The sequence below is a fragment of the Pelobates fuscus genome, chromosome 5 (genome assembly GCF_036172605.1).
Source record: "Pelobates fuscus isolate aPelFus1 chromosome 5, aPelFus1.pri, whole genome shotgun sequence".
Lineage (NCBI taxonomy): Eukaryota > Metazoa > Chordata > Amphibia > Anura > Pelobatidae > Pelobates > Pelobates fuscus.
The window spans coordinates 30,152,809-30,180,418 of NC_086321.1; the positions used below are offsets into that span (position 1 = coordinate 30,152,809).

Here is a 27,610-nt window from a genome sequence, read left to right on the forward strand (position 1 = left end):
GCTGTAAATACAATGACATTACCTTGTTGATTTTGAAGTTCTATGAGTGTATTCTTCACTTTGGCTGAGATCATCAAACTTGCACTATTGTGCACGTGTGCCAAAAAGCTGCGCCGCCAATTGCCGACAAATCCAATACATTGCCCCCAAATCCAATCTAATACACTGCCCCTTAATCTAATACACTGCCCCTCCTCCCTCTACTCTTATTGAATATGCTGCCCCACTCCCACCACTCTAATTTAGTACACTGCCCACTCCCACCCCAATTTAATATACTGCCCCATTCCTCCCCCAATTTAACACACTTCCCTCGCCACCACTCTAATACACTGCCCCACCCACAATTTAGTATACCCCCCCTTCCAATTAATATACTGCACTTCCGCCTAATTAAATACACTGTCCCCCCACAATTTAGTACACTCCCCTTCCCCTTCTATTTTAAATGTAGGGATGAGTTTCTCTTATTTTTTACATAATACTTCATTTAAAAATAAATAAAATCTTTACAATGTCACGATGTTCAGGCACTATAATCGATTCAATGAGATGTAATGGTTATAGTGCTTCAATTTTACAAACTGATATTTTCTCTGGATCAGGGTACTGGTAGATATGTAATGTGACCAAATTAGTGGCCACTGTTTTTTTCTTAGGTTTTGTTGCTGCAGTAGCAGGAGACATAGCTGCTTAAAAGTATTTTTTTTGTGTATCAAATCTACTGAGCAAGGACTAAATCACAAATTTGATTAATTTTTGTGTTTTTAACGTGTCAGAGAACTGTGTCAATGTTTTTCTCTAAGTGGAACAACACATTTTATTGCTGTAAATTAGGTGATAAGGTTCATGCAGTTTTACTTCTGCTAGTGGAGATTTGTCATCTTTTCCCGCAATAATTAACGAAGAAAATTCACATTACGTCCATGAGTGTAACACAAGGTAACGACTCAGATATACCAATTACCCAGTTTGCACCTTAAGTTAGTCAGTGCTGTCAGTAAGGACTTCTCATGTGCAGAGTTTTGCTAAAATGCCCCAGGAATACCACTTTATGGGTATCTGTTGTCTCAATTTTTGGGGCCAGGATAATGGGACAGAGACCCAAAACAGAATTGTCAGAAACGATGGCTGAAATGCAAATTCTGCAAATATGTGTGGAATCACAAGTCTCAAAAACGTGTTAATTATCTTTGATGTAAAAAAATAAAAAGAATAAGGGGTAGGAAATATACACGTATACATACATCAATGTGTACATAACTATGTGCATACGAACCTCCACAGAGTCTACACACCAGTGGGACACGCTAGGGATGTCTCAGGGCTTAACCCTTGTAATATAAAACTTACAAAGCAATGAGGCAGACCTCCACAGAGTCTACACACCAGTGGGACTTGCTTTGTAAGTTTTATTTTATCTGTGATATTCCTCTCTGTAATCTATCTAAAAGTATAAATCTTAATATAAAATGTTATAGTTGAGAATGACAACTGTTACTTTTTATGACACCATCCTAACTGCAATTAAAATTGACACTGCTAAATTAAAGGGACATCACTGCGCCAAAATCCATACATAAGCGTCACCATCCATACATAAGCACACTATGTGGATAATGCATTAAAAGAAATACCTTTGTATTTAAATTCAGATGTAGATTTTCAGTTCTCCGCCCTACAAATTGAGACGTCATTCACAAATACTTTGTGCCCATCTCAGTGTTTAACCCCTTAAGGACACATGACATGTCATGATTCCCTTTAATTCCAGAAGTTTGGTCCTTATGGGGTTAAACTGAGACACCAAGGACAGAGCTTCAGCTGCCCGAGTCCCAAGGTTTACTTTTTATTCGTACTGAGCCCAAAGTGGACTTGAGGGATCGGTTAGACTAATGCTGCTTTTAATTTTAGTTATATTTAAAGAAAAACTTTGAGCATGTATGTTTAACTCGTCAAATCATTATACATACGTGTTCATTATGAAAAATCATTGTATTGTTTTTGGGTTTTTATATATATATATATATTTTTTTTTTAATTTACTTTTCGAAACATCGTTAAATGGTGTGATTTTTAGCACTCAATTCTTTCCTTTAGCTAATTTGTGCATTAATTATTTGCGTTGGACACTAGTACTGTGGAAGGGCTAAATATTCGAAAGAAGAAAAAAAAATGACCTTAGCCATTCAAATTTTTAGCGTTAAATGTATAATTTACACACGATGCTGCATTGTAATGTGTTCAATGCATTTTATTTATCGTCTGCAAAATATTCCTATGATTGAATGAGCTTCCAGTGAACAATAAAATGCCTTTTAGTAGCCTTGAGTAACTGTTTATTGGTAGCATCATGATTGTTCCCCGTCCAGATTTGAGTATGTATGCTGGCTCAATGAAGTTTAGATCAAACAAAGGAGGCATACAGTTGAATGCTGGTAATTGTTGAGTCGCTATCTCAGCTGGATTTAAATCTCACGTATTGCATATGTTTGATAAACTTGGTTTTGTTCTTCACCCAACAGATAATTCAGCGTGAAGCAGACGTAAAAAATAAGGTCACAGCCGTAGCCCTGACAGACTCTGTACACAATGTGTGGCATCAGGAGGCCAATAAAACAATTCGAGAATGGATGCGAGAGGTAATAAACATGTATTTGTTTTTATCTTTTAATAACGTAAAAAAAACCCAAAAAAAAACAATGTGTAAATCTAAAGAGGGTATAAAAATATATATATATATATATATACATATATAACAAATAAACAAGTCCCTCTTCTTGTGAATTTCAAGGAAAGGATGGTGAACTCCAGACTTTTTAAAAATTATTTATTTTAGAGCATCTCTATCGCAAGAAAAGAAATGAAATCGAGCCAGTAGTCCAATTGGTACACTAATAACGGGGGGTAACCCCAGGATAGAAACTTGTATAAGTGGATGAAGAGTAGTGTACCAAAAAGGGAACTGGGATATAATATAGTCTGAGTAGCGTGCCAGCTGCCGCACTCTATCGCAATGCAGCACCTGCTGTTGTTGGCAAATGGCAAACTTGTTCATTAACCCCTTAAGGACCAAACCTCTGGAATAAAAGGGAATCATGACGTGTCACACACGTCATGTGTCCTTAAGGGGTTAACTCTTTGCTATTCACCTGTGTCTTTTCCTGGCAAAGTTTATTAGGAGTTGTAGTTTGCTGATAGATGAATTTGAATACACAAGCTGACGGAAATATTTGGAAGGCCATGACAGTAGAGCACACTGTTTAATTAAAGAGATTATGATTCTAAAAGTGGTTTAAATTCTTGAAAATTAAGCCATGTTGTGACAAAAGTAAAATTCCTAAAACATGCTTTAGTTTTTCGGATTATTATGACCCATCAGTGTTGCAAATAATGCTTCTAATGGAAACTCTACTTATCATGATCTGCTTAGAGGAAAGCACATACTCCGTTATGTAATTGAGTTTTGTTTTTTGTTTTGTTTTGCTTATCATTAAGGTTTTTTGGGGGAGGAAAGGGATTGTACTCCAGAAGGATTTATTTTGTTTTTATTGTAAGTACTTTTGCGTCATGATTCAAGTCATGACTTCCTCTGCCTCTCAACCTGCAGGGTTTCTATTCTTGATCAAATAACCAAAGCAGCTCTTTTTGAGTTTTTCGGAAGGATATCATCTATAAAAAAAATAGTACTTTGCTGCGTTGGAATACCAATGAAATGCAAAACCAAGAGGTATCACGAGACACGTTATATGATATTTGGATCAGAGGCCATGGTTGGTAGGAAGGGGTAGCAGCAAGTGTCTTACTATGGTGGCAACTCCTTTTATATTACCACCGTTTGAGTCCTTCCTCCCTAATAAAAATACCACGGTTTATGCTGCCGGTATAAAAGTTCATGTGTGCTGGGCTTTGCGAAAACAGATGAAGTTAAAAACAAACTGTAGCTGGTTACAAACAGATTGACTATTACCACATTCATTGAACGTTTTGTATTTTGTCACTGCTGATAATCAAAGTAAATTGATGTATATGTCCTTGCTTGGTTGTGTTCACAGTCCTTCAGACAGTCATGTCTGAATCGCAGTCCATTAAATATATACATGTATTATAATATCAAATAAATGTTATGTTTTAAATTGACCTTTATGTCTTAGGACAGTTTACGTTCTCTTTTCCTTATCCATTAATTATATACTTTTACGTTTCATAATCTGCAGAGAGTCTTGCGTGGCTTGTGGACACCTATATCTCCACAGAGAGAGCATTGTCATTAATTGTAACAAACCTATAAATATCGAACTGGGGAAAAGCAGATTTACCATGCTTTCAGCATAACCCTGCATAGTGTATGTCACAGAGATAAGCAACCTTTGGCACTCCAGATATTTTGGACTACACCTCCCATGATGCTTCGCCAGCATTATGGCCGTAAAAGCATTGTGGCAGACGTGGTTCACAAAATCTGGAGTTCCGAAAGGTTGCCTAACTGGTGTGTAGGAATTCCAGCTGGAAGAGTACTCCTGCAACTTTGTTAATGTTTCTTGCATTTCTATACATTATTATTTTATTATTTATATAGTGCCATCAGATTCCGTAGCGCTGTACAATGGGATGAGTACTCTTACTCGTTGGGAAAGTTCTCTGCCAACACTACATCCTCTTCTGATTACCACTGTTTACTATCTGCTTTAACTGGGTGTATGTTATCTGTACTCAGGACAACAGATAACACAATTATGCAGCTTTAAACTTTATTCTCTCTTTCTCTTTGACCTAAGCTCCAACTAGTAGCTTCCACCTCACTGATTCCTGCCCACTCACTGCTGGCTTCATTGCTTGCTTCAGAATTTTTGTGCCCACTCACTAGTTCGTCTGCCACCTTCTACCCAAACGCAGACGCTCACATTTCAGGGTGGGCACCTCCAGTACTTCTTAAAATAAGAATACAGAAAAAAAAAACAGTTGCAGCAAAAACTTGTTGAAAAAAACATTAACAAATTAGATTATTTATACAAAACCTTGCCATGGTATAATCCCTGCTGGTCTAGTTTATTTGGTATCTAATTATTACACGGGTATACCTGCGTGACTGGCCCGATGTTCAGTATAGCAGATATCGTGTTGTGCCCTGGTGTGATACATCAATGTTAATTTTCTGACTCCCAACACTGTGATGGACTAGGGGCACACTCACGCCCCTCATTGAATTCTGTGAATTGTTACAAAAAGAGTTCTCCTTGCCGACATGCAAAACAACCTATTACAGTTCTTAAATCCGAACACATATCTCACAACTCTGTAGAACAGCATCCATTCTCTCGTTCACAATAAGATAAGTCGTTGGAAGTGAGATAATGTAAAACCGAAAGTAAAGACAGAAATATGTTTGAAAATTGTACACAAAAAATGTGTCCAGGTGTAAATTTCTCTAACATAAAATTACCTTAAACTATATGGCTAGTTTTTAAAAATGACTTTTTGTTTGCTACTAACGATGGGAGCAGTAATTCAATAGGAGCTAAAAGGAACAGTTAGTTTGGGGCATTTGATAATAAACTGGTTTAAGTTGAGACCAACTCAATATAAAAATATTAAAAAATTTCCTCTTAAAAAATTCATAAATAGTCACCACTATTTATCCTGTGTTAAAATAAAAAAAAAGCACAGGACATGAAAACCACACACAAAGTAAATATCTAATTTCTTGATGATGGAATCCATTATTCTGACTAGTTGTCATTTTTACCAGTTTCATTAAAACAAAACAGAGGGATTGCATTAAAATGACACATTGTGCATCTCGTCTCATTACACATAGGTACATGTTACACACTCACGCGTGTAGAGGAAAGGACTTGATATGACAAAAGTAGCTCACGTGAAATTATTTTAGGAATTAATTTATTTGAAAGTAGAAACTTTTGCTCACCTTCCGTCTGTACCTTATACACTTCTCTGGAACCTAAAGGGTTAAATGAATTTGGTACAAGTGGAAAATGAACGATGCATGTTTTAAACCGTGGAATATGTTTTATGTTGACAAACATCTTATTAGATTTGGCCCTAAGTCCCTTTGATATTCTGGAAAGTGGCTCAGAAGGGTCATAACCTGTTATGATTATTAGAAATTTATGGCCTGTCCTAGTGTCACCTGAGAGTATAAAAGCAATTAGGCGCTGAAGGAATGATTTTACAATTAAATAATCTCAAATTAAAGGCTTTAAAAGTCCCCAAGGTAATGATTTTCATATGTTAATCCATTCCTGGGAGTTCCCTTAAAAGACTGTCTAAACAAGAACCAACCAGCGCCTATTAAACAAATTATTTTGGTTAGCCTCCCCACTACGGGAATACTCTTCGTATGTTAATTTAATGTATAATGCTTTTTATCCCCGTTTTATATTCCTGTTCCATATGTATTCGTAATTGCTCACATACTTTAAAGTGTTAAACAGCTGCATTAATATCACACAATTTGTGTCTCTGTTTCTAGACCTTAACACAATTGTGCGGTGTATTGCGTTTCCTGGCCATCAGGCTTCTGAAAGTGTTAAGAAGAAAGCTATAGTGCAGTATGCAGCCTTACTTTGACTGCCTTATTTCCAGCCTTGGCAATGAAAACGTTAAGCTTTAGAAGTGTGTGATTTAATATGCGTTTGCGGCCTTTTGTGCAGTCTCTTGCCGCACAAGGAGTTAACCCGAAGAGAATAGCCCTATTCTAATTGATTTAATTTAGCAGAGGCCGTGCTGTCTGATGTTCTTTTGTGCAGTAGGGTGGGGTGTGTGAAAAGACTGAGTGATATATTAAAAATATATATAACTAATAGCTGCTTGTCTGATCCTCTAATTGCTGTCATTACCAAGAGAGAAAGAAGTAAAGAGGTGGAGGGGGGGGAAACAGAGAACTCGTTTTAGGGCCATTTCTGTAAAATTGTCGACCTATTCTTAGCTTCCATAGAAGTCATAGATTTTGAAATGTATGATGAATGATGAAGCAAATCTCTCATTTACATTTCTTGACAGTGCTTTTCAGCATTACTAGTTTTACTTGCAAGCAGTAGTCACAGTTCATAGAATACGGTAAATGTTAATTGCGTGCTAATGTATAGCATTCTGCAAAGTTTCACTGCCGTATTCGGTCAGTGGCAATACTCAATTACTTAGTCTATATGTGATGGAACTCACAGAGAGTCTGATCTCCATACATTGTTTCTAACAGGACACCGCTATTATAGGTTTCTTCTATTTCTGAAATGAATGATCTGAGAAGTCTTTGTTTTTTGTTGTTTTTGTTGTTGTTTTTAATGTTTTTTTTTTTTATTATTCTTCTTGATAGACATAGGTTTATATAAATGAAAACCATGTTCCTTATTTAAAAAAAAAAGTAATATATATATATCTCCATATATTTTCATCTCTTTACAGTTTTGTTGTTTGATTGATCAGCTATTGCTTATGACAATCATGGGCTCTTTGTGGAGTTCCCTATGTAATCGCTAACTGCGACCCTTCCTTTATGTCATTTTTGCACTCTCTGGTCTCTCTGGTCTCAGAACAGTAGGGTTGCCTTGACAAATCTATTCAATACCCATTGCTCGGCCTTTATTGGTGGGATACACGCCTTTGAAATTCTCCCCTCACTGCTATGCAGCTAACATCTTCTTCCAGACAGAATGAATTAAGGAAATACAATAAGACATTTGATCTACCAGTCAAGGATCTTTCCACGACGTGGAAAGATTCCTTAGTGCGCAACTAGGACAGCGGCCAGCATCTAAAAATACACGGCTGAGTGTTGGTTTACCAGAATAGCAATCAAGTCCTTTTTTTTTTTTTTTTTTTGGCAAATGTGATTGATGGGATAAAACTGTCTGGACATTCAATAAGTCTCTTAGAAAATAGAACTTAAAAAAAACACAACTGTTTGAGAAGCACAGGGTTTTTATGTCCCCCTACCACCCACTGTGGTATTTGTAGACTATCTGTAACCATTCGAAGTGCGAGTAGTGGCATCGTATTCACTATTGCTTTGTCATGTTCGGTTGCATTAGGTTTTAAGTCCATATTCTAGTTGCAGTGTGAAAAATGAGGAATCTTCGACAAGACAATGTTCTGTGCACAATTAATGACTGTGTCTTTAGTTCTGTTTGATGGATGAGTCCTAATCAATCATAATTACACCGTTTATTACTTCTGGCCCATGATCGTTTTCAGAGCCCTGTAAGAAAGATAATCAATTTACATGTCCCTTCATCAGAGGTGGAGTTGATTCCTATTTTGAACACATTCACATTTTTATTTACCGGTATCTTCTTTTCTTTTTCACTAGCTGAGCATTTATTGAACACACTGTTTAAAAGCATTAGGTTTGATTTCTCTGTGTTGTCACGTTTAACCTGTTTATTTAACCCGTTTAGGACTTGTAACAACCAGTGCCATCATAGCAGTCTGTTATTTAAAGGTCCTGTTGCAAATTCAATGACTCACTTAATGAATGACTCCAGGAATTAATGTGTCTACCAAACATAATAAGCAGGACATGTCCTAAATGGATTGTGCCGCTGATAAAGTGTATCATTTTGTTCTTCGGAGGTTCATTTTTATTTAACTTTTTTTTTTATTTGCATCACTTTGCTTCTTTGAATATTGTTTGAATATGCTTTGTAGTTAAATGTTTGTTTTCTCAAACTTTTAATGTCTTCTAGAATTGCTGTAACTGGGTATCCAGCAGTGAGCCTCTAGACACGTCGGTGGAATCCATGTTGCCAGACTGTCCACGCGTATCTGCAGGTATTAAGTTTACTTACTGTTTTATACTCCTGTTTCATTCATATATATATATAGTTTGGTAGGCCACAAACTTCTATTTCAGGAGACATGAGCAGCACATCTTCTGCCAACAGGTGGTCATCCATAGGAGCACTTAGAGTAACACCCATCAGATAAGTGGAGTTATAATAAATAAGTTCATTACCAGTGGTAAAAGAGTTATCTATGAGCATTGTGTACCTGGGGGAAGGTGAACTTGCTGGTTTCCTATATTAATGGTTACCACTGCAGTGCTATAATTATTATTATTATTGCCATTTATATAGCACCAACAGATTCTGTAGCGCTTTACAATATTATGAGAGGGGGTATGTAACTATAAATAGGACAATTACAAGAAAACTTACAGGACCGATAGGTTGAAGAGGACCCCACACCTTCTTTCCTTCCACCACAGCATGGACTCCTTGATAGTGAGTGCAAACTGTCCTGATAAGCTGTTGAGAGCAGTGAGTAGAACTATGGCTGTATGTGAAAAATGGCCATCCTGAGTGTACCTGACACATCCCCAGCTCTCATTTTATAACCCCCCCCTTCCCTCCCACTCCACAAGTTGACAAGTCATCATCCAAAGAAGAGGGGGAGACAAAAAGCTCAGGTGAGTGGGCTTGTACTTCAAAGCCCTTTGTTTAATGCGCCATCTATTGGGTAAAGCCTGGTTAATATTTTGTGCATTGTTTCGATAATTTCTGTTGGGAATGCTCTGGTATTTGGATTGTATATTTTTTCCCCTGATTCTCCTCTGTGTGCAGGGCCGGTGCAAGGATTTTTGCCGCCCTAGGCAAAAAAAAATTTGCCGCCCCCCCATATGTCCAGCCCACCATGTGACATCACAATGCCCCGCCCATATGCTCTGCCATATGGGCCAACGCCAGTCTTCACAAAGTGTCTTATCTGAAAAGACAGTGTGTTTACATTAAAAAGCCTACAGGCACAGGCTATAGACACCAGAACCACTACATTATGCTGTAGTGCTTCTGGTGACTATAGTATCCATTTAATGTGAGGTAAATTAGAGATTAGTGCCACTAATAATATATTGGATTGCCTACTTACCACCAGATGAGGACAAGAGGCTGATGATGGGCTCAGTCTGGCTCCACAGGTCTGGTGTAGAAGAGGCTCACTGGAGACTGTTTTTAACAGTGCTCACAACAATTAACGAACAGGAAGCAGCTCCATTTTTTAGGGTCCCTTACACAGCTCAAGGTCTGGGCCCCCAGGGGGCATACGCCTACAATGCCCACCCATAAATCCACCTACATGGCCCATCCATGAGTTGGGGATGTTTTATGTGTGCAATTTGTGTAAGGGATGTAGTGTGTTTATAGGGGATGTAGTGTGTGTTTGCGTGTAAGGAATGCATTGTATGTTTCTGGGTGTGTGTGTGTGTGTGAGTAGGAATGCATTGTATGTAATTGAATGCAGCGTGTGTCTGTAAGGGGTGCATTAATTATGTAAGAGAACGTAAGGGATGCATTGTGTGTTTCGGGTGTGTCTGTGTGTGAGTAGGAATGCATTGTATGTTTCTGTGTGGGGGGGGGGTGCATTGTGTATGTGTGTAGTGTAAAAGAGAGGGTTTGTGGGGTAGGATAGAGACTGGGAGGGGAACAGCTCTTTCTTTTTTTTAAAAAATTCATAGTGCTCTCCCCTCAATTATTGATTTCCCCTTCCCTTCTGTCCCTCCGTGTTCTCCCCTTCTGTCACTTAGTGCTCTCCCTTGGCCCCCTGTCCCTCTGCAGTCCCCCTTGGTGGTCTTCTCACTCCCCCCTCCTTAGTGGTCCTCCCTCTCCCAAACCCCTTAGTGGTCCTCCCTCTCCCAAACCCCTTAGTAGACCTTCCCCTACTCCCCCCACCCCCTTAGTGGTAATCACCCTCCTCCCCTCTCCTTAGTAGTCCTCCCTCCTTACCCCCCTTTGGTGGTCCTTCCCCCCCTTAGTGGTCCTTATCCCCCCTCCCCTACTGGTCCTTATCCCCCTCCCCTAGTGGTCCTTATCCCCCCTCCCCTAGTGGTCCTTATCCCCCCCAACCTCCCATAGTGGTCCTTATCCCCCCTCCCTCCCTCCCCTAGTGGTCCTTATCCCCCCTCCCCTACTGGTCCTTATCCCCCTCCCCTAGTGGTCCTTATCCCCCCTCCCCTAGTGGTCCTTATCCCCCCCAACCTCCCATAGTGGTCCTTATCCCCCCTCCCTCCCCTAGTGGTCCTTATCCCCCCCCTCCCTCCCATAGGGGTCCTTATCCCCCCCCTCCCTCCCATAGTGGTCCTTATCCCCCCCCTCCCTCCCATAGTGGTCCTTATCCCCCCTCCCTCACTTCCCTAGTGGTCCTTATCCCCCCTCCCCTAGTGGTCCTTACCCCCCCCCTCCCTCCCATAGTGGTCCTTATCCCCCCCTCCCTCCCATAGTGGTCCTTATCCCCCCCCCTCCCTCCCATAGTGGTCCTTATCCCCCCCACTCCCTCCCATAGTGGTCCTTATCCCCCCCTCCCTCCCATAGTGGTCCTTATCCCCCCCTCCCTCCCATAGTGGTCCTTATCCCCCCCTCCCTCCCATAGTGGTCCTTATCCCCCCTCCCTCCCATAGTGGTCCTTATCCCCCCCCTCCCTCCCATAGTGGTCCTTATCCCCCCCCTCCCTCCCATAGTGGTCCTTATCCCCCCCCCCTCCCTCCCATAGTGGTCCATATCCCCCCCCTCCCTCCCATAGTGGTCCTTATCCCCCCCCTCCCTCCCATAGTGGTCCTTATCCCCCCCTCCCTCCCATAGTGGTCCTTATCCCCCCCTCCCTCCCATAGTGGTCCTTATCCCCCCCCCCTCCCATAGTGGTCCTTATCCCCCCCCTCCCTCCCATAGTGGTCCTTATCCCCCCCCTCCCTCCCATAGTGGTCCTTATCCCCCCCCCTCCCTCCCATAGTGGTCCTTATCCCCCCCTCCCTCCCATAGTGGTCCTTATCCCCCCTCCCTCCCATAGTGGTCCTTATCCCCCCCATCACTCCCCTAGTGGTCCTTATACCCCCCCTCCCTTAGTGGTCCTTATACCCCCCCTCCCTTAGTGGTCCTTATACCCCACCTCCCCCTTAGTGGTCCTTATACCCCACCTCCCCCTTAGTGGTCCTTATACCCCCCTCCCCCTTAGTGGTCCTTATACCCCCCCCACTTAGTGGTCCTTACAACCCCCCCCTTCTTAGTGGTCCTTACAACCCCCCCCCCCTTCTTAGTGGTCCTTACAACCCCCCCCCCCCTTAGTGGTCCTTACAACCCCCCCCCCTCCCTTAGTGGTCCTTACAACCCCCCCCCCCCCTTAGTGGTCCTTACAACCCCCCCCCCCCTTAGTGGTCCTTACAAACCCCCCCCCCCCTTAGTGGTCCTTACAACCCCCCCCCCCCCTTAGTGGTCCTTACCCTCCCCTCCTGCCCATGTAGCATGGCCGGGCGGCGCGGAACGCGGGACAGGAACCTCTGTTTCCTGTACCCGGCCGCCGGCGGAATGACCGGAAATGCTCACTCAGTGAGCACTTCCTGTCATTCCGCCGGCGGCCGGGTACAGGAAACAAAGGTTCCTGTCCCGCGTTCCGCGCCGCCCGGCCACGCTACATGGAGAGACCGGCAGGAGGGAGCGCTCTGCGCTTCCCTCCTGCCGGTCACTCAAACCCGGCCGCCCTCCGTGCAGCAGTGCTGCGCCGCCTGGGGCTTGTTAAAGCGCTCAGGCGGCGCAGCATGAGGAGGCGCAGCGGGGACAGGGATCCGGCGCCCCCTGGTAAGTTGCGCCCTAGGCGGCTGCCTAGGTCGCCTTACAGGTGGCGCCGGCCCTGTCTGTGTGATAGTTATATTTTATTATATTTTATTGTTGTCTTATTGTTTACTGTATATTCATGTTTAATGCTCTGTATGTTAAATGTGGCGTATTTGAAAGTTTGTCTTTTGGAACAGTTATCTAAGCATCTCCCTTCCCAGGAGTCCACTGATATACTCTAAGGGCCTGTTCATGGCGTTGCTGCTCCCTGGTAGTTGAGACCTGTTACAGAGTCATAAAGCCTTTAGGTAAGAGCTAGGCTTCCGATCCAAAAATCGACTTTATAAAGACAGTGATAGGCGCAGTCCGACGGATTGCTCACTGCCTGGGTAGGAGAGGCCTGGATCCCAAAACGAGAACCAGTCACCCCTGATTCCGTTACAGAATTTATTTTTTCAGGGAGAAAAACAAACCACTTAACCACTACTTCTAAGACTCATTACAAATCTCAGTTCCAATTCCAGCATTGTGTGTGTGCAAATAATATACCCTTCAATACCAGCACTGGGTGTGTGCAAATAATATACCCTGCAATAACAGCATTGTGTGTGTGCAAATAATATAGCCTTCAATACCAACATTGTGTGTGTGTGCAAATAATATAACCTTCAATACCAGCATTGTGTGTGTGCAAATAATATAATATACCCTTCAGTACCAGCACTGTGTGTGCAAATAATATACCCTGCAATAACAACATTGTGCGTGCGCAAATAATATACCCTTCAATACCAGCATTGTATGTGTGCAAATAATATACCATTCAATAACAGCATTGTGTGTGTGCAAATAATATACCCTTCAATAACAGCATTGTGTGTGTGCAAATAATATACCCTTCAATAACAGCACTATGTGTGTGCAAATAATATACCCTTCAATACCAGCACTGTGTGTGTGCGCAAATAATATACCCTTCAATACTAGCACTGTGTGTGTGCAAATAATATACCCTTCAATACCAGCATTGTGTGTGTGCAAATAATATACCCTTCAATACCAGCACCATGTGTGTGCGCAAATAATATACCCTTCAATACTAGCACTGTGTGTGTGCAAATAATATACCCTTCAATACTAGCACTGTGTGTGTGCAAATAATATACCCTTCAATACCAGCACTGTGTGTGTGCAAATAACAGCACTGTGTGTGTGCAAATAATATACCCTTCAATACTAGCACTGTGTGTGTGCAAATAATATACCCTTCAATACCAGCACTGTGTGTGTGCAAATAATATACCCTTCAATACCAGCACTGTGTGTGTGCACATAATATACCCTTCAATACCAGCACTGTGTGTGTGCAGATAATATACCCTTCAATACCAGCACTGTGTGTGTGCAAATAATATACCCTTCAATAACAGCACTGTGTGTGCAAATAATACACCCTTCAATACCAGCACTGTGTGTGTGCAAATAATATACCCTTCAATACCAGCACCGTGTGTCTTCTGAAAATATGTCCCCAAATCCCAGCACCGTGTGGCACACTTTAATTACTGTCTTTTTGGGGGGGGGGGGGGGGGATTTTTCTGTGCTGACAATTGTGCCGACTTCCTTTTTTTTTAGCATAATTTATTGTGTCAGAGCTGCAATGGTCATGTATCTGGTATTCAAAGAGTTAAAACAAAAATTGAAGAATATATATATTTTATAGAATATTAGCCACATTCTAAAGAGTGTTTCTTTTTTTTCCCACTCTTTTTTGTTGGGTTGTATATCAACTGGCTTTCTATATGTATAATCAAGAGTTAAATTAAATAGATTTTTACAAATATTATATATTTATTATAATTACAGCCATTTTGATATTTCCATTAGTCCAATAGAACGGGAGGTGTGGTTTCTAAAGAGGGACGGAGTCAAAGTCCATGGGTGGAATTGATGGGTGTTATTGATGCTTTTTATAATTCTCAACCATTAACGTAGACCACGATAGTTACAATGACAAAGGTTAGCCATCTCGTTTGCCATAGTTTGCATACAGCATGCACAGCACTAGATACAATAACAATTTTATTGATCCTATGTCCCTTACCTCGCTTCCCAAGAAAGAGTTTGGAAGAAAATGATCAAATTAGAACATATGTGCTTGCTGCAATAGCAGTCTGCAACCACAGATTCCTAATTTCAGCCAAGCAGTTGTACTTACTGTATATGAGCATTATTCCCACATGCAGTTATACTATGTGTACGGCAGGCATTTCGCGTGTAGTTTGTGTTGCTCTTTACAGAAATGATACTCGTGTTCTCAATCTGTGAAATATAGAAGCCTAAGTAAACTGTATATTGTGGACTGTTGGTGCATTAACCAACTGAACTCCGCATGACAAATAATGAGTTGGATGTGCAAATTTATTTACCTATTTATTTATAAAATATTTTACCAGGAAAGATACATTGAGATTTCGCTCGTTTTCAAGTATGTACTGGGTCCACAAAAATGGAATGGGATATCAGTTGGGCTTATTCACAGCAAACAATTCTCATTTACCCAATTGGATGTTTGGTGGGACTGGTTTTAAAGAGTATGAATTGTAAGTCTAGTTTATCTAACATTAATACCATTAATATAAGCATAATAATGGTTGTGTGTAAAGAATTATTGATATATAGTGTTCTAATTATATTTCTGCTGTCCCCCCTCGCCCCACCAATACATTTTTAAAAAAAGAAATAGTATCAGAAATCAACTGATGTTCACCAGCTGCCTGTGACTATCGCTCCCAGAAGCCCTTGCTGTACTTATAAACCATGCCTAGAATGTATTTCAGTATTTATTTTTATTATTATTATTATTATTATTGTTGTATTTAGTTCTAGATTCTGTTTTCAGCACTACCCAGGGAACCTATTACTTAGTGGTTACATTTGTGAGCCTCAGCCGATTTGGTTCTAGACAGAGAAGCTTAGAACTCCTGGTATAGGTAAATTAATTTAGCATTATGTATCCAATAATGTAATAATAGTATCAATCATGCATATAATTCATATGGGCGTGCTGAAAGAAGCATAAAATAGTACATAGTTCATATGTTGCCTCATATGTTATATTAAAAGTAAATAATTCATGCACATATTACATACTATTAGAACCATAACATGACACTTTAACCTTGCAATATGTCCATGCCGTGCAGTAAGATGGGCAGATTTGGGGAAACCTTGTCTGACAGCTCATAACGCATTATGAATGGAAGAGCCGTATGATCTGATATTCACCATATGTTCATTGTGTGATGGATAAGACAGCATGAATTCTATACCCAGTTACAGATAAACAGTGCATAATAAAAAGTAAATAATTGACATGCAAAGCTTTGCAGGCCATTAAAGTGACATTAAGCAATTATAATGCAAGGTGGCTCTGGGTACAGACTCTAAAGCCTACACTCTCTGCTTGGGGCATGATAATAATGATTTACTTTCTCATTACTCGTTCAGAATATTTGCACAGGGTAAGCAGGATTTGGCTGTGCTTAACCTCCACCCTTTCGCCACGGCCAAAATGTCTGACTGTAAGCCTGTGTCAATTTGATGGCACCAAAACAGTTAATGGTGATTTGACACAATCAAATCCTTACCAAACAGCAATATCCTATGTCGAGCATTGGGTCTTTGTTGGAAAGGAATCCTCCGGGTTTTGGCCAAAGCCTTTCAAATTAGTTTGAAAAAAATAAAAAGAGGAACATCATCCATAGCTTCCTGCTAGTTTAACCATTATGATAGGCTGTAGTGGGTATGGTATATGGAGAGTCATTTTACCTCTTTAGTAGAAGTATAGGTTAATATTTTATTGCCATCTGAGTTTTGTAACTTTAGAGTGCATCTTTACAGACACCCAATGGGTTACATCGATCACAGATCACCATTTACAGCATCCATAGTATCACTACCTATCAGGTGTGATATTAAACTATAACGCTAGTGAGAGAATGTGGAGCCTAGCTAATGTCTCCTCCATTGATCCTATTTATAAACAGACTTGTTAGGTCAGCCTGAGGCAAATGGAATCATTTTTATTTGTAAGGTCACTAAGGCTACTGGAAGAAGGCTACTGGAAGCCACACTATTTAACAAAATAAACAAAAATCTATTTTCAGTTGTATTTATTATATTCTGATTCATCATTTTGGCAACCCTTGGTATTGGAGCTCTGCTATATTATTTTTCAAAATCATTGTTAAGCCATTAGAGGCAAAAGCATAAAGTCGTGCAGGTAGGGAAATAATTCTTATCCGTGGACTGGTTTATGGGTGTTGGGTTAGCAGTTAGTTGACTTAGTTACTTACTGAGCTCATTCAGGTTAATAGGGATTTTTTAAATCATTTTTATTATGGGAAGAGCTGATGCATCAGGCCCACTATACTTACAAGGTTTTGTTATTACTGCAGAGACTATTTTATATGTGGATACAGGAGACTATGATGGACATCAGGTGATCCACCATCCAGCTTGCACGGAACGGTCTAACTATCGTGTGAATACTAACTGTACGAAATGTGTGCATTTACAATAAATATAGAGAACGTGACACCACCTTCAAATATCTTCAATATTTTATCTCTTAAAAAGGTGGCAAGCAATGATGTTGGTGGAACTCATTTTTCAGAATGTTATAATGCGCAGGATGTATCATTGGCCAAGTATAGGGGGCGCCACTGTGCAGTAATGCACGCTATCTAATCGTAGTATAGAGATTGTGGGAAACTGTAATAGCTATCATAATAAGCTTTTTACATCGCTAGCAGGTGCAGACCATGACACGTATTTTATTAATAAGATTAGATATATGGTTTTTAAATAGTCTTGTTCTCCAGATTTCATACAACGGTGCTTGCAACACATAAGGTGTACAAATTAAAACCAAATAAAATAAAGGCCATTTGTAATCCTGTTTCTGCTTGTTTTCCATGTTTCTCTTCGTCCCTACTCTCTCATCCTATTTTTCCATATTCCATCAGACTTCACTAATATGCTTTGCACTGAATGTATCGTAATCAGGGAAGGGCTGACATCTTTTCACCTGGGGGGGGGGGGGGGGAGCGCATCCTTTTAATGTCTTTCCATTGCCTTGTAATTGCACTTTAATTGCTAATAGAACAGCTGTTTTTGGTGTTGTGGTTACCAACTATTTGTACAGGATCTGTGTAAAACCCCAGTTACCCCATTTATGATTTTTTTATGTAGTCATACTGCTGTCACCTTACATATATATTCAAACACATTTCCCACACTTCCATTGTTCTTTGTTGAGCGTCCACAAAATTGCTCTTCGTTCTATCCGAGTTTGAGACAATTAAATACAAATTTAACATAATTTATTAGTGTTCTATATATATGCACGTGGCAAATTTCCTTCTTAGTGCTTTTTTAAAATTACCTTTATATATATATGTATATCGATATGTGTGTCTAAATTTAAGCTTTTGCACTCCAAACTTCTTTTCATAGAAGGTGTATATATATATTTATATATTTATATATTTTTGCAGGCCAGTAGTATTTATCTCACACGTATCGTAGACCTGTATGTGTGTGTCTTTTTGTGGGGTTCATCGACTAATGACACTGCAATGAATGTAGACAGCTATATTGTGTGTGCTTAGTGTGCTGTAAAAACCCTTTACAGACTGCCTGCTGTTAGAACTTTGGCAGAATCAAAGAAATAAATCCACGTACAGTACATCAATGGTAAGGGCTTTCATAAATATGATGGGATGTGTTTCTGAACACACAACTGACATCACAGCATACAGAGGCTTTTTTTTCCCCCCTAATTATTTGTATTATTATTTATTTAATTTGGCAGAATGTTCTTAGTTCTCTTTGGTGCTCACTCAGGATATAATGTAATAATATCCATTTATAGGGGGCTTTCCTGTTAAGAGAAGTCTATGCAGTGAGAAGATACGTGTCATGTTCGTAGAGGAGCCCTAAGATGCATTCTATAAATAAGAGGAGCCAGCTGTTGCAGACGGCTGATGAAACGAGCGACGCGCGATCAGAGTAAAATTGTAGTTATTTTGTTGATTGCTGTTCCTTTGGGAAGAAGATAAAAAGGACAAAAGGAAGTTATTTGAACTGAAATTATATCTTTCCTTTATGGGGTGGAGCTGTCTGTGAATGAGTCCTTCTAGTGTTTTGGTACTTGGGTTCTTGTTATGTTAAATTGTGTTCTAGGGTCGCCAAGGAAGCTGTAAATGGGCTCGCGTCCAGATGATTCCATCTTGGTAATACACGTGTGCTAAAAGGACCATCTTATCACAGCATTGGGAGCTTTCACCCCTCCTCCCTTTCCCCTAGAAAGGTTAAAGAAGATCTGGAAGAGATCACATGTGGCCAGCGTTGTAACTGAGACCAACAATAGCGAACGCATATGGAAATGGACACAGGCAAGCGCCACGAAGAAAAAGAGATAGCAGGGAGTATATAATTATAATGTGCCGCCGCACTACAGAATTCATTGTGCTATTCTACAAGAAGGGAGATAATAGGGAAAACAGCTGGCAGTGGTAGAAAGTCAATCAAACCAATGCTGCAAATGAATTCGCTTCAAAAATATGTGAAGAGACCACCAGATGAAGCAAAGAAATAAATAAATACATTCAAAACCTACAAACAAGATTGTATGAAAAATGATGGCAAATAGAACTATCATTTACAATCACTTACAATCAATCAATTACAAATCATATCCGTAACGTATCCTGTGCTAATAGCCGGATTCCAATCTAAAGTAGTCCTAGCCGGGGCTGCAAGGGTTTTCCATAAATGGTCCATTAAACTGAAATAATTAAAATGATGCCTGGCATTTATTCATCAAATTAATTATTTGTTAATTGTAACTACTCTGTGTAGCCCTTAACAACGAGGAGAGTATACAAGTTTGCTAGGCTGTTTAACGTAACAAGACATGTGCTGGAGGACTGGAGCCAACAGTTTTCGCATGGGGTAAAGCATGACAATGGCAATTTTTAATTTTTTTATTTAACCATGGGGTAGGGAAATGAGTTTAACCCTGTCACCAGCCGAGAGCTGTGCATTACTTTTCATAACCTCTTCCGCTGGTTTTTCTGTTTGCCAGAAACGTGAATTATTTGACATTGCTGTATAGAGATTCATACACTGATGTAGTATTATAAAATAATTGCTGTAGAGTGAATGGTCTGACTTTGGTATTGATTTTTTTTAAGGCAAATCAACCCCATCAAATGCATCTGTCCCTTTGACAGTTTTTTTTTAATGTACCTAGATTGTAGTTTGTCTTTCCCAGGTGAAATTCATCTAGTATAGCAATGCATCTTATGTCATTTAGAGGCATAAGTATATATAAAAATAAATAAATAAAATAATAAATATACTGGTGTCGAGCATACTTACTAGAACCCCAGTGGGAATACCTACATGTCACTTCTTTTAATAATGCCCCAAGAAGTGAGATTGAATGGGCACGAAGACTTCCAAGTACCTGGATGCAAATATAAAACTGGTCCTGCTGTCTAGTGGTTAGTCAGCATATATATTCCTTGCGTGTTGTGATGACATGCAAAATCACTGCTATCAAGCACCAGTTTTCTGATCCTGAGCAGTTGATTATACACTTTGGGTGTTGTGTGAATGACTTTAGCAAGGGATACATTTTGAGATAAAGGGCTGTACAAATACATGATGATAGCCGAACGACAGAGCTGAAGACTGCAATGATACAGGTGATAGTGAAACATGCAGAGTATTTCGGGCTGTAAAATTAGATCTATTACATCTATTGTATACATACTTAATTGCCTGTAAAACATCATAGGAATTTCTAGTTCTGCAATAAATGAGGGTAATGACTTTTAACAACATCACTTGGTTTAGATGCATATAGAATTATAGATCGATGGTAGTCAACATACAGACTTCCAGTTGTTGTGTATGAACATCTCCCATTAGGTTCATCCTGCTACAAACACATCTTTCTTTTACACATATTCCGGAGTATCATGGTCTTGTTATTAAAGTACAATCTCTTTATTCCATGAAACTTTAACATGTACATCCCATACTTTGTATTTCCTTTAGAACAAACCATGGAGCCTTTTCGTGTGTCATCCTTTCCAGTGGTCTCCTTCCTCCTTAAATGCCCGACTTGTTACTTGTTTTTGTTTGTTTTCTTGACAAAGATCTCAACATATTTACAAAACTGAAATCTGATACACAATGTTGGAATGTTCATGTATTCCGCCATGGACTGGTATCTTTCCTTACAATGAACAGTGTATTCCGAGTCTGTTACCTATCCAACCTTAACTGTCTTCTTATCTGTTGATTTAAAAAAAATGGAACTTTAAGGTTTGTAGCATATAAGAATGGAGTATACTAGTTGGCCCAGGATTTCTGGAAGCAGAAATAATACAATTCCTTTCGATAAAACTACAGTTTTTCTCTCGTATGGTGCTTTCATCTATATGTTGGCTCATATCTCAGCTCACTACCTGTCCGCTTTCACCCAACGGCAACCCCACAATACTGAAGTACATAGTCTGCAAAATGAAATCTTTCTTCCTTTCCATACACTATACTGCCCACTTACCAGATATTTGGTTGGAATACCAACATACTAAAAACTATTGGATAGAAGACTTGCCAATCACAAGTAAAGTTTCTGATAATTTATTCATTATTTTGCCTAGTTTGGTTCTTCTTCAACATACTCCCAGGTATACACAACAAGCTTTCAAAATCATCACCAACCTCTAGCCTTATTAGAAAGAAGTTGGCTATTAAATCCCTATACATCAAACAGGAAAAATGCATGTTCACTATATGGTATTACATTTCAACTCTACGGCACATGTCTGAGCATATTAAGCCACCGCAAAGTGTAATAAAATAAATTAATCGGTCACAAAATTTTTTTTATTTTTTATTATTCTTTATTTTCTGTTGTGCATGGTATAACAATTACTCAGCCACGGTAGCAGTCGTAAGCGGTAACAGGTATAACAATCAAAACATGGCGTGTAAATATACGGCACAATTTTTTAAAATTTTGTTGAGAGAAGAGCTAAATACGGCATAGTTATACATGACATTTAAGATGGCTGCTCATTGTTAATACATTTTAAAGGGTCATGAGTATTGCATGAACGAGCAGAGCATTGCATATAAAGGAGTTAAACAAGCTAGGTATGTCACATACAGTCGTCTGAGTATGAGTGAGACATCTACGTTTCTTTAATGGCTTAGACTTCAGACAGGACTATATGGAGATATGTAAAAGGGGCAATGAACAAGATTAATAAACTAGTTGAATCCCACTGGTAAACGTGTTTCATGTGTTTGTGCTAGGTAATAAGTGAGACAGAGTGATGATGTTATCATATTGTTAATGTGAGGCAAGTCTGGGTGTGAGTTATGTGATGTCGGTTGGTGTTGGTTTGCATAATGTATAGTGATGCATAGGTAGTTCATGGAACAGGTGATTACCACCAGGAACTAGCTGTGGCTAGTGGAGTGTCCATAGAGGTTCAGCCGATGCCCATCGGGTGTAGGTTGCTGTCCAGGTATGAGTGATGGGCAGTGGGAGAGGCCCGCAGTCCATTTCGCCCGGTAGGCGCAGATCCCCTGGGCGTAGTCTCTCCATGTTGGGTGCCAACTTCGATGCCTCTCAGAGGGGTATGCAGCCGCTCTCTTGCTTTGTAGCTTTGGCCGCAGAGCGCTGGGTCGTGCTGAGCCGGGTGCTGGGAAGCTGGCTTGGTGAGGCTTTTTTGGTGCCGCTTGTGTGGAGGGCTTACTTTTGCGTGGTCGCCTGCGGGTACCGGCTGTTAGGCAACATGGAGCTTTTTCCCGCCTTATTGACTGCAGGTATCTGCGCCGCCGGACTGATGCTTTTGAGTCTCTTGGTGTGTGCCTGTAGTGGCTGCGTCTTTTCGCTGGTCGGATCCACGATGCCACCAGAATTGTGCCTGGCGGTAGGTAGCTCCTCTGCTGTGCAGTGCATCCCAGAAACTCTTGCAGAGCCAGTCGAAGGTCTCCTGTGTTGGCGGGGACGGCTTGCTATGGGCGCTCCGCTCTCGAGTTCCGTTTTGGGTGGCCATCTTGGTTGTGCTCTTTAGGCCTGTTGCCCCTGGTTGTCGTGTGACTGGTTTGTCCGCTGTTCGTCCTGGCCGGCTCGCCCAGTGGGGACCGGGATATCCCCCACCAGTCCGGGATGGGGGGGTAGGCTGAAGTTGCATCGCTGGAGGGCCTCGGCGCCGAGGAGAGCGGCCGTCTCTCCCCTGCCCCAGTAGGCTGCACCCGGATCTCCGTGCTCCCGGACCCGACTGGCCCCGGGGTAATGTCTGTCGGCTTAACGGTGCACCCCCAATGTGGGTGGTGCTCCCGTGAGGAACTATGGGCCATCTTGCCCCTGCTTTTTGCTCGTGTTACACACGTCTGCTCCGTTTGGTGTCCAGGCTCCGCCCCAAAAATTAAGTTATTTTTATAAACAAGTAAAGTGCATGTTTCACTTACATGAACAATTCCCATGGGAGAAATGGACCTCAGATGGTACACATATATGTATCTAACATAGCGCAAAATTGTTTAAAACACAGCTGCTTTCTCCTGCTAAGGCCAAGCCCGGGGTGAAAGAAGCATTGTAGAGTGGGCCTTAGTTTTTTTTCTGGCAAGTTGTAGTTGGTATAGTTTTGTGCTTTACCAGTAAGTGGCTAATCTGTGACTGGTTGATGTCTTTGCAAGCAGACATTATTGGCCTTATTGGACTCCTTTAAACAACCAAATATTTTTTCCATTTTACTGAAATTTCTAGTTTTCAGCGTAAGATGCGCTCAGACTGTACAACGGTGGTTTATTTGGTCACCGTGTAGTGATAATGAGGGCGATAATATTTGAGAGTCAAAATAATGTGGAGCAAAGAATGTTAAAATGGCAGAAATAAAAATAAAGGGCATAATCTTTGTACCCATGGCTCCCAGCGAGATAACAAGCAAGGCCCAAGGTCATAAATACAAGACTATGGTCTAAAATGTTGTTGTATTTTACCAATCATTGTCTGACTAAAGTATCCACTTATTGGTTGTTCATTGGTTCTCGGACGATTAAGTATTGACAAGATGCCTGAAGTAATAAAGGGTAAGTAATAGCAATCCATCCTTAATTTTCCAAGTGATGTTTTCTTTACTTCAGTTTTACACACCTTCCTCACAGGGAACATCTGGTACCATGTTTTAAAGAATCATTGCGTAATAAGTGAGAATTGGTGGAGTTTTGGTGAAGCATCAGTTTCAGGTTTTAAGAAAGGAGCTTGTAGGTCTGAAGTAATTTTTTTCAAGTTATGACTACACCGGTTTCTCTTGTAAATTTGCATTGCATTGGAACGCTGCACATAGTTACCATAAATAATTATATTTTTTATTGGAATAATGATGAAATGTCAGGGCTTTACACTGCCCTGCTATCATTAAATCAGAAGAACATTTCCATTTGGAACAAGATCCTTAAATGACCATGCTGTTTTGCCATAGACCATCATTTGTCCTTGAGGGGTTAAACAGAATGAGGAGATACGTCTCCTACCAAATAGGGCCGGTTCAGAGCAGAACGGTCATACACCGTGTTAGAGGATTTCACAGCTGTTAAATGGTCAAAAACAACTGATATGATGTATTGATTTTTAATTGTGGAACATACGGAAGTATAGTTCATAAATGATGAAAACTTCCATTTATCTAAATTGCTTGAAATGATTGGTTACTCCAGCATGCTAAAAAATTGATTTATAGAAATCCCTTTACGAGATGACAGCCATAGAAAAAGATTACAATTGCATCTCAGACAGGGAAAGGATGATGTACAGCGAGAGAGACAACAGTTGAGGTTAGGGTATTGTAACAAGTGGTTTGGAGTATTGCTTGTGATCATAACCACATCCAGGCTTTATCACATATAAATCATCAGAGAGGATTCTATTATCTCTGATGTACTGTCTGTCTGTGTTCTGTAAACATGTGCCTCATTCATCCGACATACAAACACCGTTCATCTTCACTAATATTTAAATCCAAAGACCATGTGAGATTATTCGCTGACAGAAACACAGAAACTGTGACTAATATTTGACCTCCGTAAAACGAATCCTCTTGTCATTTATTGTCACTCTGTGTCTGTGCTTTATTATACATCTTCTGTGTTCTAGCCGTTTCATAGAGAATTGATAAATTCCTTGGTGCATTACAATATATTAGGGTTACAAACAGGTAGACACCAAGTGAATACTAAATAAATAAGTAGTCTTTAAATCAGATTGATGGAGCAAGTGTCATGGAGCCCGCAAGGTTGCAACGTTTTCCCAAGTTATACGCTTCCAGCAGTCAACCCCCACCGTAGGCAGATCATTTTTATCACTTAAGGTCCTCAAGTAATCCTTGTGAGCTTTTTATACATGGTGTATTTTATGAGAAATTAGCTTCCTTTAGGACAGCGAAAAACTGAATATAGGCATAAGTAACATCTGAGGCTCTGGGGAAGCCATAAGTGCAGTGGTGTATCCTGGTTTTGTGCTGCCCTAGGCAGGACAAAACTCAGGCGCCCCTCTCCCCCCTTGCCTCCCCCCACCCAACCCTCCCCCCCCCCCCGTCCCGCCTTCTAAATACACACACACACACACACACACAAATTCACTAACAGATACGCATACACTAGCTAACAGACACACACACTCACTAGCAGACACACACACTAACAGACACACACACTGTCAGACACACACACTCTCTGTCAGACACAGACACTCATATATATAATATATAATATATATAATATATAATATAATATATAATAATATATAATATAATATAATATAATAATATATAATATAATATATATATAATATAATATAATAATATAATATATACCGTATATACTCTAGTATAAGCCGACCCGAATATAAGCCGAGGCCCCTAATTTTACCCCAAAAAACTGGGAAAACGTATTGACTCGAGTATAAGACTAGGGTGGGAAATGCAGCAGCTACTGGTAAATTTCTAAATAAAATTAGATCCTCAAAAAATTATATTAATTGAATATTTATTTACAGTGTGTGTATATAATGAATGCAGTGTGTGTGTATGAGTGCAGTGTGTATGAGTGCAGTGCGTGAGTGCAGTGTGTGTATGAGTGCAGTGTGTGTGTATGAGTGCAGTGTGTGTGCGTATATATTAATTGAATATTTATTTCCAGTGTGTGTATATAATGAGTGCAGTGTGTATGAGTGCAGTGTGTGTGAGTGCAGTGTGTGTGTGAGTGCAGTGTGTGTATATGAATGAAGTGTGAGTGTGTGATACAGTGTGTGTTTGTGTATGTGTTGGTGGGGGTGGGCATTTGATATATTATTAATTATTATTTTTTTTTATATTATTTTTTTTATTATTTATTATTTAATTATTATTAATTTTTTATTTTTTTTATTATCTTTTTTTTTTCGTCCCCCCTCCCTGCTTGCTAGCTGGCCAGGGAGGGGGGCTCCTTCCCTGGTGGTCCAGTGTCATTGGCAGTTCAGTGGGGGGAGAGGGGGGCTGGCAGAGCTGTACTTACCTTTCCTGCAGCTCCTGTCAGCTCCCTCCTCCTCCGCGTGGTCTGTGCAGCTCCCTCTGTCAGCTCCCAGTGTAAGTCTCGCGAGAGCCGCGGCTCTCGCGAGACTTACACTGGGAGCTGACCGAGGTGCTGAACGGACGGCGCGGAGGAGGAGGGAGCTGCAGGAGAGGTAAGTACAGCTCTGCCAGCACCCCTCTCCCCCAGTCTGTATTATGGCAATGCAAATTGCCATAATACAGACTATGACTCGAGTATAAGCCGAGTTGGGGTTTTTCAGCACAAAAAATGTGCTGAAAAACTCTGCTTATACTCGAGTATATACGGTAATATAATATAATATATAATATATATAATATATATAATATAATAATAGGCTATCAAGGCATTTGCCCTAGGCATTTGGGGGCGGCGTTTTTTGCCGCCCCCTGGAAAATGCCGCCCAAGGCAAATGCCTTGTTTGCCTTGCGGCTAAAACGCCCCTGCATAAGTGGCAGTGTTACTGTTATATTAAATGGTAACTCCTAGTATGGAGTTTAACCTCTTTCCGGAACTCCAACTCTGACGTTCTCGTTAGGATGTCATTATTCCTCCTGGAACAAGAGTTGCTTAATGTAAATTCTGTGCATATTTCAATTCGCTGTGAGCAATCAGGTGACGTTCTCAGCCAGTGATTGGCGACAGCATCTGCAGAGCTGCCGAAGCTGAATGTCGTTACAGCCAGGAGAAGAGGACCCTCTGCCCCTGGCAAGACCCTGGTAAGTTGTGGCCAACCATTGCAAAGCTGTTTGCCCCATTACCAGGTACAGCTGACTGTAGTGATTAGGATGCTTGGAGTAACCCTTTAACATAAGCCCCCTTTGATAAATATTACATAAGGGACCTAACAGGGTTTACAGTAGCATTTGCCCTTATAGTAACCAAATTATAACATTCTCCAAATCTGTTTTTCAGCTTTGCTATATTGGCCAAATTGTTAAATGTCGTTGCCATTTTCAATTTAGTAAATAAACCCCAATGTTTAGAATCTGACCATCTTGAATACAGTCAGACTATTCCTGTCAAATATCACTTTGTGTGAATGGGTAACTGACTGGCATCACAATTCGTTACTTGCTTCTCTTTAGCGAATCCCCCCCAATTTTTTGACTGGCTGTTACTTTATAACATGTTACCCCTTTTAATATCCCACCTGTAATAACTTTTGCGATTAGCATGATCAGGGTAAAGACAGGGTACGTCTTTCTAGTTCAAAGAAAATATATTGTGTAGTGTTCTAAGTATTGTGAAATTACCCAGTAGAAAGACAAAAATCTTATCAATGGAGAGGGAAGAGCTGTTCGTTGCAATATTTATTTGCAATTTCACAATCTTCTTTTTACATTTAGTAATTGTAAAATCCACCCATT

General features: G+C 40.4%; 1 protein-coding gene across 2 annotated transcripts in view; it reads left to right on the forward strand.

Annotated features, from left to right (window-relative positions):
- The window catches only part of ARB2A (ARB2 cotranscriptional regulator A), a 395,986-nt gene that overhangs the window by 276,971 nt on the left and 91,405 nt on the right, over positions 1-27,610 (forward strand). For both annotated transcript variants that reach the window (XM_063453692.1, XM_063453693.1), the window contains exons 9-10: positions 2,526-2,642; positions 8,706-8,790. In XM_063453692.1, coding sequence (XP_063309762.1) covers positions 2,526-2,642; positions 8,706-8,790 — 202 coding nt within the window. The remainder of the gene's footprint in view (positions 1-2,525; positions 2,643-8,705; positions 8,791-27,610) is intronic.